Source organism: Coloeus monedula, assembly GCF_965178545.1.
Source record: "Coloeus monedula genome assembly, chromosome: 27".
NCBI lineage: Eukaryota > Metazoa > Chordata > Aves > Passeriformes > Corvidae > Coloeus > Coloeus monedula.
In genome coordinates this window covers 1274000-1287143 of record NC_138807.1, presented here as the reverse complement: position 1 = coordinate 1287143, position 13144 = coordinate 1274000, and the positions used below count along the sequence as shown (strand labels likewise).

At 43.3% G+C, this 13144-nt stretch overlaps 1 protein-coding gene across 4 annotated transcripts in view; it reads left to right on the top strand.

Moving 5' to 3' along the window:
* The window catches only part of LOC309582692 (ceramide synthase 4-like), a 44672-nt gene that overhangs the window by 9369 nt on the left and 22159 nt on the right, over nt 1-13144 (top strand). For all 4 annotated transcript variants that reach the window (XM_082298006.1, XM_082298003.1, XM_082298004.1 and 1 more), the window contains one exon: nt 10344-10517. In XM_082298006.1, coding sequence (XP_082154132.1) covers nt 10344-10517 — 174 coding nt within the window. The remainder of the gene's footprint in view (nt 1-10343; nt 10518-13144) is intronic.

Sequence of the window (13144 nt, the reverse complement as noted above, 5' to 3'; positions counted from 1 at the left end):
CCATAATGCCAGACTTGCTGGATAAATAGCACAGTGTGGTTGCAGCCTTCAAATCTTGACAAGGAATACACCATCCTATAGTGATTTGTTTATGTAATAGGTAAAGCTCCATTGGAGGCAGGTTCTCTTCCTTTTAGGCACTACTCCAGCAAAGAAGAGAGGGCAGTGCCTATGGAAACCAGAGTTTCACATTCTGCTTTATAAGCTGCCCCTATCACAGAGCTTTTAACTTACCTGTGCTAATGAAGAATAATTCATATTCACATTTGTTTTTAAATTAACATCATCATGTGATAGATTGCATTACTCATTAAGCAGTAATGCTTGTGAAAAGTGAGTCTCAATGCTTTTAATCTTGGAGAAAAGGAAATCTTTCTATCAGTTGCTCTCAATGTTTTCAACACATTTTGCTTTTGCAGTAACGTTGGGAATGTAGATGTTCTCAGATAAGGTTTTAAGTTTTGTGTTTTGAAATGAAAAATCATGAAAACATGTACTAGTTTTACAGGTAGGAGTATAATTTAAAAGAATGTTAATTTTAGACTAATTAATTTATTTTTTTCCCCTAAGCTTTGGAACAGGCTGGGGAGTTTGCAAAAACAAATGCCTGGGAAACTGATGGAACTGTTGATACTGAAATTTAAAGCCAACTCATAGAAAGTAATTAAAGCCTGTGTGTTTCCTGCATAAGGGAGGAGAGTGAGAGTTGTGTGAAGTCATTCACTGCATGTGTAGGTGTACTGCCTTGTAATACAGGATGCCTCCCTTGACTTCATGCAACAGATTAATCCCAACTGATAGGTAAGCACTTCTCTAATCTATGTTGGCATTCAAGATGACCCAATTCCACTTTGCTGTTTCATCTTTGTGAGGTCTGTGGCAGAGGTTGCACACACCTGTCCCTGAGGCCTCCTTATTTAACACAGCAGATTCTCCGTTTTGACCCAAGATCAGCTGTCCAGGAGTTCAGCACTTCACTGAGGTGGATGCTCAGAGGTGCTGGTGTGATGAATTAGAAAATTTTTCTTTGGGGAAATGGCCTGGCTGTGGGAGAAAGAGGGATAAGAGTGCTTGATTCACTGTAGGGCTCGACTGTATGAATTAGGAGCAATGGTGATGCTTTGGACTGCAGGGAAGTAGGAATTGTTCGTGAAACTAAGGATGAAGAGCTTCTGAGGGCTGTGCTGGGGTTTTAGGAGCTCCCCTGGGGTTTTTTTGTTTTTCTTGGGTTTTTTTTTTTTTCTGTTAAAGAAATTTTCCCCCATACATGTTGCTAGGGGAACAAATGGCCAGATGCTTAAGAAGAAAAAAAGACCTGGCTGCTCTTTTTGTTTCACCTGGGTGTGTGGGCTTTCGGTCTCCGTGGGAGAGAGAGAGAAAGTCTGCTTGCTTCGGCTGCTTTTCCTCTCTACTGGAGAAACCCTGGGATCCCAAGCCCACCTTCCCTGCCCCGCTGGGAGCTGGGCCGTGGCCGCCCTGCCCCCGCCGTTGCTTCGAGCCTTCGCTGCGTTGTAGCCCTGCTCACCCTGCCTGCCCAGACCTCCGGGGGGTTCCCACCGCAGTTTGGATACATCTCGTCTGCCAGCCGGGATTTGTGCTCGTCCCTGCCGTTCCAGCCTGCTGTTCCCGAGGGTCCGGCCGGACACCGGGATCGGCTGCCCAGCGGTTTGTGAAGCTCCTTTGTCCCACCCCTTCCCGGGATCCCGGGGCACCGGTGCCGCGTGCTCCCCGAGCTCGCTCCGGAGCGCCCCCTGCAGCCGCGGGGGAACCATCGCACCTGCCCTGCTCACCGGGAGCCGCCAGCGCCCCTGCCGGCTGCGAGCGGAACTGCACCCGAGGGGAAAGGGCCTGACAGCCGAGAAGGCTGGCACTGGGTTTGGGATTGTTTGCTGTTACTGCCAGAGTTACTGCTGTTTGTTTGACTGGTTATACACATATCGATATATGATAGTAAAGAACTGTTATTCCTATTTCCCACATCTTTGCCTAAAAGCCCCCTTGATTTTAAAAATTATAATAACAAGGAGGGAAGGGGGTTGCATCTGCCATTCCAAGGGAGACTTCTGCCTTCCTTAGCAGACACCTGTCTTTCAAACCAAGACAGGCTGCTACAAACTGCAGAACCGAGTGTACGGCTGAAGGCAGAAGGACAGAAGAGGAGGAGCTGTCCTGGAAGGGACCAGAAGGGCTTGCCTCTTGGAGGCAGGGTTAGGAGAGGGCTATCAGACCACAACAGTACGACTGTTTAGGAATGTTTATGCTTCAAAAGGGCTGGAGAGTCAGGTAATGCATTGGAGAAGCATTGCACTGTCTCATGAGCTTGTAAGAAAGAGGCTTTCTTGAGAGCTGTGTTGGTATTTTAATATGACTCGATTATGGCTTGGAAGCTTGAACCTATTACCTGCTTTTTATTATTCCCAGTTTTTAAGTTAGAATGAAACTTTTTGAGGCCTGATACATGTTTGTTGAGTAACAGGGTTAGTGATAATCAGTTGAGTGATTTCAGTTGGCAGTAGAAGTCAGGGGTACGTATTGTCATGAATGATCTGGGCGGGTATTTTTTCTCCTCCAGCATCTGAACATCCATGCACATAAACACGGTTGTAAGGCCAGAACTTGCCTTTGGAAGAGTTTCTCAAAGTTATTGCTGCCCAGGCTCAAAGTTTGGAGCCTTATTTAGTGTGTTTTCTCACAGTATGTGATTCCTTTTCGTGCCTTTCTCCTTCCAAAAATCTGTGAAAAGGCTTCTATTGGTGTATGAACTGCTCGTTGGTACAATCTTTGCGGATAAATAGCATTTCTCTTTAGAGGCTTTTTGCCAGTTTTTACTGTCTCTTAACTCAGATTGAAGGACACAGTGTCATTAAGACTGACTCTTCGTTTGGTACTGATGAATTTAGAGAAAGAACAGGTGAGCAGTTCCAGGAGAAGTAATCTCCCTCTTGATTCTTTGAGTGATCTTCCAACCTGACTTCTTAGCTCACTGTGGCCTGAGGCCAATAACTTGATTTTCTTCCTCAGTTCTATCAAGTGATGTCAGACAGTGACTGCTGTTTCTGCAGTGAGACTGGAGGAAACAGTAGGTGTCAGGAGAAAGAATGAAGGAAAAAATGCAAAGAAATTGATGAGTAGCTCATTTGGGGTTTATAGGTGCCTTCTTCTTATATTTTACAGTTGCACTCTTGAGAAACACACACAGGTCTGGGACTACATGTCTTTGTGTTTTGTGGAGATGTAGCTGGTGCTTTGAGTGCCTCAGTTGCTTTGCTTGGACACCAGTGGTGTCTGATGTTCATACTAAGCTGTAGTACGGTCTGTAGCTTTCTGCACAGTGATGTGGCCTTACCCAAACAATCAGCATGCAGTTTCCAGTGGTTTTTCATTAAGTTTTTTTTTGTTTGTATGGTTAGTATTCGATAGTAGAACATTGTTCCCAAGTGTCAAGACAACAAGGCCTGTTCTGGCCTTGTTTTTAGCTGAATAAACTAATGCTTGTTTTTCCCTGGGCAAAACCAGGAAGTTGTACTCATCCCCCTCAGTGAGGAATGACTGAATGAGAAGAGCTGTCTGATTTGCATTCTGACATGGTGACTGACATCAGCTGAAACCTGTGCTGTTGGTCATACCTGGCAGTCTGCTCAGGAGCCAGGCACTTGCAGGCAGAGCAGCCCAGCAAGGAAGGAGCTGGCAAGTGGAGCACAAGGTATGGGAGTTAGTATGTAATTTATGCTGGGTGAGGAAGATGTTCTCTGCAGATCTAGGTAAGCAAGTTTGTCTATTGTGGAACTTTTATGTGCAGTTTGAAATGTTTGCTTGGGCATTTCATAGTTTTTCTGGAACAGAGCTCTCCCAAAAGATGGCGTACATGAAAATTTTAGCCTTTGAACAGAGCAGCACATGACATGCAAAATGAATTTATTCTTGTGTGAAGAGCAGCCATGAAATAATTTGATAGGAAATGTCAGCTGGTAGATCTAAATGAGGAGAACATCTGAAAGCTAGGAAGCTGAGGGTAACTGGACGTTGGTGGAGAAATAAGGCTGCACAAATAATTTCAAAATTTCAATTAGTTTCCAAAGAAGAGGATATGAAGAACAGAGTCTGGGTGAGGAGGGTGAGCCCCTGGAGAACGTAGTGTTGGTGATTACAAAGGTAAGGAGACTGATTTCATTTCTCTTGCTACTAGTTAGAGTTGAAAGATCTTATTTCATGCAAAAACAAATGGAGGTTCTGCCAGAAGCTGTAGTTTTAGGGAAAAGGATGTGTAGAGTCACAAGAGATGAGAAGGCTAGGGAACTGGAGACATAAAGCAGAATTAGCTGCAGGTAAAAAGAGATTAATACCAAAACCTGTACACGTGATTGGAGATTCTGCATCAGTTATGGCCAGAGCAAGCAGGCTTGTAAAAATCTGCAAAAGAAGTTCAAAGAAATGGAGGTGGAGAGGATGATGGGTTTTGTAGGAGTGTTACTTTGACAGGGTGAGGAGGCATGCTAGGAGAACTAAGGTCAATAGGTAGTTCATGGACTGGAACTATATGGAAAGGTTTAAGTATTTTTTCATTACCATGGGAGGACCTTCTTAGGCATTTTTCTTAATTGATAAATTTCAGCTGAGTCCCTTGGACACTGTTCATCCATGGTTAAATCTGCATTATAAGAAAAGCCTTAAAATGGTGAAGAACCAAGAGAAACACAGTTTAAAAAAGGGATCTCAGGCAAGGGAAATGTTGTTATGAATAAGGCAATATGTGAAAGCAGCTATGACTCCAGGATGGCTAACAGAGATGAGGAAATGGAAATTAACGTATCAAAGCTGCAGTGAAATTTGAAAAGCTTAATGTATTCCCTTCAGGCAGGAGATTCTAACTAACTAATCTCCGTCTCGGTATGCTGAAAATAATGCTACATGTAATTAAGAATTTTGGAGCAAGAACTTTTATCTATAAATTTTACCAAGTCTTGATATATATATTAGAAGAAACATATAAAAGACTTTACCAAAAAAAAAAAAAAAAAAGGCAAAAATTATCCTAGCAACTATAACCCTATGGTACCAGTATTGTGATCATTACTGTGAAAGTTTAAAAAAAAGAAAAACACCTTGGAGATTAAGAGATTAAATATAGTACGGGTGTTCAAAAGGTAGCCTGTGCTGTGTTAGTCAGAGCTTTATTTGTTAAAACTATTTATTTCTGCCTAAAAGATGCAGTAAGTTTCATGTCTGAACTAGTAACTTCTCTTGGGTAGCTCTAACAAGTAGTTTTAGTTGAAGACGTCAGGATTATGGGAAGTATCAAACAAGAAACTGCCTAGAAAAGCTATCAGGAGAGAATTTACCCAGGAGTACTTGACTAATTGATTTCTTAGCAAAATGAGCTAAAGGTTCAAATGCATAACAGGCAATGGAAATTCTAATTTAGGCAGTATGGACCAGAGTAGGATAGGAACACAATGGCTCTTCCAGCTTGAAATAACAGGAACCTTTATAACTATATGGAGGACTTTGTTTCTTGACCGCAGTTTCTCAGGAAGATAGGACAAGCCTCTCCATTTTGGTCTTCAGCATATCAAGACTGAAGAGGCTTTTTTTTGGTTTTATTTAGGCTTAACCCCATGGAAAAATAAAGTAATTTGACTCGAGAAGCAGCGTAACTGCATCCTTGTGGTGTGTGCTTCCCCATTAACTAGTAATTTCCCCTGTGGCAGTGCTGTGCTGCTGGTGGCTGATTGCATCCTGGGAAAACTGGCTGTACCAGGAAGGCTGCTGCAGGAATGCCTGCGCTGGTCTGGTAGCCAGGTCATTAACATGATGCTACACTTAAGCTAATAAGTCTTGGCTGACCTAAATGGCTTGGCCCAGAGCCACTGCAGGGATGTTTGTACCTGTGGTGTGGTTCACCCACAAACCTGTATAATCCACCTGCAGACAATGGACCATGTCTGCTATAATTGAGCACTCTAAGGCCTTTGTAGCCAGTTGTTTCCAAGATGTGTAAGCTGTTTCTCTCTGTTTGTCTCCACCCTTATCTGCTATATTCACACATGTAAATTTACATGAATATTTGTGTACCTATATGTTAATGTTTAACTTGGGAATGGAGTCTGTAAGTGAAGCAGCAGAGTAACTCTTCGAAGATGTATGCACAGTTAACATTTTCTGGGTAAACCTGCTTAGCCATTTTACCTGTGAGACAAGGAGTAACCTCTTTAGCTGGATGCCCTGCTTCTTCTCAAACAGTTCTGCTTTGAAAGCAGAAACCAAGTATAAACCTGGCCCTGAGGGGTTACGTACAGTGGTGTTCTGTGGCTCGGGGTGGGGAGCCCTGCAGTGCTGCTCTGCTGCAGGTGCTGCAGTTGCAGCAATTCCTGCTCTCCTTGGAGCAGCTCAGCAAGCACAACAGCAGAGACTTTTGTAATGCTGAGGATTCAGATAAAACCACCATGCTCATAAAAACCAAAAAACAAGCAACACCAGGAAAGACAAGATTCAACAAAGTAAATACAGTGGATGGGGCTACTGGGCTGCAGAGTCCACTTGCTTCAAGACCTTCTGGCGGTGTCACCTCAAAGGAGTTCTGTGGATTGCACTTTGCTTGTCTCCTCTTGGTGCACTATGGGCTTGAGAAACGCTGAAGCCTTGTCCTCCCTATCCCCATGGCATAGCTGTGATACTTCTCTGGTTTTGATTTCATCCTTACATGTACCTTCTACAACAACTTAAAGCTGTTCTTTCAGTGTTTACTATTTTGTTGGCTGTTGTGAAGTCCTTATGTTGACCTGTCCAGTGTTTCCCACTGTTGTTTTTTATCTCTGTTCTTGCAGAACTCTGTGTTGGGGATGGCTTCTCTGTTCGACCTGTATTCAGAGCTGAAGGGCTTGGTTCTGCACATTACAAAGCTACAGTGCAGGATAGATGCTGTGTGAAGTGTAAAGAACTTATGAGAAAGAAATGGGCCCACTTACACTTTTCTGTGGGTGCTCAAAGGGCCTTTTAGACACACCGTTGTCTTCAGCTTTCCAGCAGCCTTGACCTGAGAACTTGACCTGTATAAATTGCGAAATATATATGTGTTGCTTCATGTCGTACCCTGTTCCATATTTTTGCAATGTGTAAAGACAGCTGCAAAGATGAAGAAATATTCCATGAGGGTAACCTGACTATCTATATTTTGCACATGAGAGTAGATTAGATAATGGCTGTTTGCTTCCTTAGCACTTGGAATCTATATATTCCCCCTAGGCAAACTGGACAATCTGTTTTGTATTCTCCCACAGACTCCCCAGCAGAGTTCAGCTGCTGTTCTCTACCAGGTGTGGTTTTGTATTGTTGCCAGATATATACAGTTCTGGAGGGAGAATGTGGCATTGTGTAGCTGCAAAGCTGGCTGTGGTGGCAGCTTTCCCCAGCATGCCTTCTGTCTGCACAGTGGGAAAACCCACTGAAGAGATGTTTTTGGAAGAGCTGAGGCAGGGAGGAAGTGTAATGTCTCCCTGGAGTTCTCCTAGGTATTCCTAATGCTTTTCCCGACTAGAGCTGAGATTTTTAACAGCTAAGAAAGTTTACCAATAATTTTGAGGTTGGTAGGTTCAATGCCTGTGGAGTTCTTTGTAATTCAGGCACCTCCTTAGGTTATCTCGCCCTTCTAAGCTGGTGTCCAGTACTGTCTGAAGTGCACAAGCTGTTTTGGTGTGGTGTCACCATGCTTCATGGTGACAGGATGTTGAATTCATCGTAGGCTAAACACATATACAGTTTGCTTCTACACAGACACGTTCTGCTCTAAAAGTATAGACTTTTATGGAGAAACCTGGGTTCACACAGTCCATAGGAAGTTTGGGGACATCCTGAAAAAATGGTTCACCAAGGCTTGGGGGTTTGGCAGAGCCACCCTGTCCCATGGGCTGTGTCACCCAAATGGAGCTGGTGAGCAGCATGTTTACTGAGTAGTCTGAAAAGCTTTTTCTGGCAGGTATGTACGTGTGCTTCAGCTAGCTCTGTCACCAGTGAGCCGTCACTAACCTCTGTGGTCCTGGCTTCCTGTGTGTTTTTGCTGGAGCACCAAAGGCGAAGGAAGGGAACTGGTGCTAAAGAATCCTACAGCCCTGCCAGAGGAACAGGGGACAGGTGGTTGGTAGCAGATGTTCCCACCTCCAAACAGCCTTGGTGGGGACAGGTAGGTTATATTCCAGGCCCCAGAGAACTGTAGAGACTCGAGATTTGGCAGGCAATTAAAAAACTGTTGCATCCTGCTTGTCAGGCTTTTAAAACAGGATTTGAAGAGTCTCTAAACCCTGTTTATCTCCATTTTGTGTGCCAGTGATTTTTTTTGTCCAGGCATTGTCTGGAAGGAGAGCTAGAAGAAGGCATGGAGAGCAGCCTGGAAGTGGGGTCAAAACCGCAGTTTCCAGAGGCCCAGAAGCTACACCAGAAAGAAAATACTATTGATACTGTCAAACTGAACTCTGGTAAAAGACCTGGGTGTTCTTTTCAGTGCTAGTGAAGCCATACTTCCACTTCTTTTGGTTGCAGGCCTTCAGTATATCCAGCTCTTAATTTTTAGGAGGTATTTTTATGTTGTGGGTTTTAGTACAAAAAGCTGAAAATCAGGCAGTGCACAGTGGAGGAGAAGAATGCATTTTTCATAACATGGTTTTCCTTTTTACTTGGGGAAAAAGGGAAATGTTTTCCTGCTTTCTAGATATGATATATAATTTCTATCTATTGCTATCAATTACACATATATTTTTAATCAGTTTTGTCCTCAAACCGAATTGGCTGTCCATGTGCCAGGCGAAATGAGTCAAATTTGAAGACTAGCATCCATTCCCCGTTGTAGATCAAAGGACACATTGAGGTGAATAGTAAAGTCCAAATCAAGAAAAGATGTTTACAATTCCTTCCAGTGCCTGAAGGAAGCCTACAAGAAAGATGGAGAGAGAATTTTTACAAGGGCTTAGTGTGACAGGACACGGAGGAATGGCTTCAAACTGAAAGACAGTAGATTTAGATTAGATGTTAGGACAAAATTCTTCCCCATGAGGGTGGGGAGGCCCTGGCACAGGTTTCCCAGAGCAGCTGTAGCTGCCCCATCCCTGGAACTGTCCAAGGCCAGGTTGGACAGGGCTTGGAGCAACCTGGGATAGTGAAGGTGTCCCTGTCCATGGCAGGAGGTGGAACAAGATTCAAGGTCCTGTCTAACTCAACCCATTCTATGGCTCCATGGCTGTGATTTAGAAAATATCCCTCAGACTCCAAAATTCTAGAATGAGTTTAACAGAGAACTTGCATCTGAATTGAAGATACCTTCAAAATAAAATGACTGATTCATTTTTGACTTGATAGGCAGTTCTTGCAGAAAATGGGCCAGGTCTTGGGACTTTGCTTGAAGAGAAGCTTTATAATACTTGGGCCAGACACTTAAATTGTATGCTTTTTCCCTTGGTTTCCTAAGGTGGCATTTCCTGTGTACTGTTCTGATTATCTCAATGGGCATTTCTTTCCCATTTCCTTCTTCTGTGCCTGCACAAAGTCTGTTTGACTTCAGAGCTTGTGTCTGGGAAGTTGGTTGTTACCAGCTAAGAATGAGCAATCTATATTGGAGGGTGGTGTAGTTCATATTTGTGTATGAGGTAGAGTTATCTAGAAACAGTATTTGTGTGTTGAATGCTTCATAACAACATTCTGCTGTCCTTTTTGTTTCTAAATTCGCTGATCGTGTATGTAGATTCCACATTCAAGCACAGTCTCTAAAATTACAGTAAGAATCCAGCACAAAATCTACGTAGCACAAAAATTCTTACCTGGAAGTATCTTCCTTAATAATTCAAAGCAAAAGGCTGATTTTTTTTTTTTTTTTTTTTCTTTTAGAAGGTGAAGTCTCAGAATAATAAATATAATGCATATATACACACACACAGAGATGATGGAATTACAATCTGTAAATAGAAACAAATAAATACAAAAGATCAAAAACTGAAAAATAAGGATATATACATAAAAACATAGAGCAGACTTGCCACATCCCCATAATACCAAGCTGTAGAGAGGAATCTGTGAACCTGGGAAGTTTGGCACTAATGTTCTGTTGAAGTCTGAGGCACTTTTCTCCATTTTACCCCTGTTTTGGTTCGGTGCCAGGAGTCAGCATTCACCAAGCACATGATAAGAATCTGTGAGCAGGTTATCAGTTCCTTGGGCAGTGCTGCATCCCACAGCTGTTCTGCTTCAACAGCCAGATGCAACCTCAGCAAGGGTGTAATCCTTCCTTGGCTTCACCAGCTTGTGCTGACAGGTTTCCTTGTGTGCAGGGCTCACTTTATTCTGGTCTCTCCTCCTTCCAGGATGGCTCGCTCTCTGTATGAGTGGCTGTGGCAGCACGAGTTCTGGCTGCCCCCAGGAATCACTTGGGAGGACATGCAAGAATCTGAAGACACTCATTACCCTCAGCCTCGTGATCTCCTGCTCAGTATCCCTTTTGCTTTAATCTTGGTAGTCATTCGATATGCCTTTGAAAGGTAAGTTATTTAATACTGTTTGGCGTTTCTTAGGTACAGTGGGAGCAGTTTGGGTCCAAAATCTGCCTGTATTGTCCGTGCCAGTGCGTGACTGAAGAGGTCCACAGAGACTCCATGTCACAAAGTCTGCTGAGATAGATACATTTTTCAGCTCCTTTTCAGCCCTGTGTACTGGCTAAAGAAGTGTGTTGAACGTAGAGCACAAACCCTACCCTTATGGTCTAATTGCAAGCATTGTGATTTCCTACACGTAAAACAGGTCAGTCTAGACGAGGTTTATGTGTGTGTTTTTAAAGGCAGATCTGCTGGTCCGTGTGTGTTGCGTATTACTTGCTGTTTCTGGGTCAAGTGTGGCAGAAATCATGTTTAGGCTCCATCATACAGTTAAGTCTCCTTTATCTTGGGTGATGGGGGTCTGGAGTTATTGCACCTGACAGACAAGCCTGAATAAGATGCATCAGATTGGGCTGGGCCCTGTGCCCTCAGCATCAGCCCTGCCTAGCACAGGGGTGTGTGTGGTACTGACCACCACTCAGGCTGGGCAGTGCCACTGCCCTCCACTGCCGTGGAGAGACATTTGTAGCTGCTTCCTCTGACTTGAAGTTGCTACACATCCTTCAGTGCTGGGCTGCCAGGATTTCTGCTCCTCTCATTCTGCTACCAGACCTGCTTTTGCATTCTGCTGTTTTTGCAAAATCCATTATACTATCTTCCAGTGCTGGCACAAGAAGTTTCTCTGACTCCAGGATCTTTCTGGCCAGAACCATTTGAGTGTTTTGCACATTACACTTCAGGGCAGAAAATTTGGGGATTATGACAAAGGTATAGCAAGAAATCCTGCAGGGATCATTGACTCTGAGTTTCATTAAAGTCCTGAACTTGGTGCCATTGCTTTATGCAGTTTGGTTAGTAGTTAATGTGGTTGGTGACACAACGTGATTTGCTGGTGGAAAACTGAGATTTACTACAGCGTTAACCATTGTCAAGACTGCAGAGTAAGTCCCCTTTCATGATTTTGAATACACTTTAAAGTGTTTTTCAGTATATTCAAAACCAGTATTCTTAGTAGCTCTCTGAAGAGGTAATCTTTCAAAATCTACAATGGTTTTAAGTTTAGAAAGAGGGAAAAGATGACAATTTAAAAAATGTTTTATCATTCTTTTTTGAAAAGTGGCTGCACAACAAAATGGAAATGGACTTTCCTGTAGACTAGAAAAGTGTTTCTTCTGCAGATTCTCTGTGACATAAGGGTAGCTTGGAAAAGCTTATAGAAGTTGAAATGATTCAGAGCTCTTCTATAAAAATGTTTTTATGTAAAAATACTGACTGTAATTTGTGGTATTTTATTAAAACTAAATCTGTGAATAATTACTGAAATAATCATTTTAGGATGATACGAAATTGGAATTCAAATCTCTTCTTTGTAAACAACATGTTTAGTGTGCATTCCATAAATTCCATAGTTTTTATCCTGCTCTTTCCTGGGGACACAGGCATCTTGGTTACCTCTACTCATGTGGAAACCAAGGTACTCTAGGTAGCCGTTAAAACACGACTCACATTTCTTCCCTGCTGATGTGCAAGACCTGGCTGGATTCCGTACTCCTTCAGGTAGGCACTGCTGGTCAGTGACACGGGTGCGCCTCTGGTGTGGAGCTGGAAATCGGGCCCATGTCCCACATTGACTGGCACTTGGCCAGTTTATGGCTCCCCAGTGCAAGACATGGCCAGGAAGAAGGAGGAGGCAAGCACTTCCCTGTGATGGCTCATGACAGGACACGAGGCAGTGGGCACAAACAGAAACACATGATGCTCCCTCTGCACATACAAAAACTCTCTTCTTTACTGTGAGGGTGGTCGAACACTGGAACAGTTTCCCCAGAGGGGGAAGGAATCTGCATCTGCAGAGATACACGACACCCAGCTGGACATAGCCCACTCAGCTTGCTGGAGCTGGCCCTGCTTGAGCAGCCGAGTTGGGCTGGGTGATCTCCAGAGGCCCTTTCAGCATTGATTCTGTGCTTCTGTGACTCTGTCCCTTTATTTGCCTTCCTCCTGCCACACTACTCCCAGTCAATCTCAGTATCTTTTTCATCTGCTCTTAGATGCCAATGGCCAAATAAAATGATATTTTCTTTCCCATGCATGTGCTGCCTCAGCTGGGAGTGTTTCTGCAGGCCTGGTCCTACTCATTAATTTTAAAGATGTTTTGATTCACAAACTTCATTAAATAAAAGCTGCATGTCACACCCTTGAAAAAGATAACATCACAAGCCCATTTTACAGGTCCAGGAAACCTATAATCATAGCACTATTTTACCTATGCAAATTACAAGCCAGTGTTCTGAGCTGTATTCTTGTTTGTCCTAACTCTGCAGTCATTTATTTCAGCATGACTTTTTCTCCTTCTGAATCATTACTGTTTCATATCCAGTTCATACTGGAGAAGAAAGCTTCCCCTGGAAAGGTGAGGTGTGAATCCAGCCCTCAGTTTCTCCATTGCCTTATCTAAAGTGGCACTGGTCCTGTTTAAAAGAATTTACACCAAGTTTGAGAATTGCAGAAGGAAATGATGTGTGTGCTATTCCTCATTTTCTGTGTAGATAACCCTGACTGTATATCTTTGT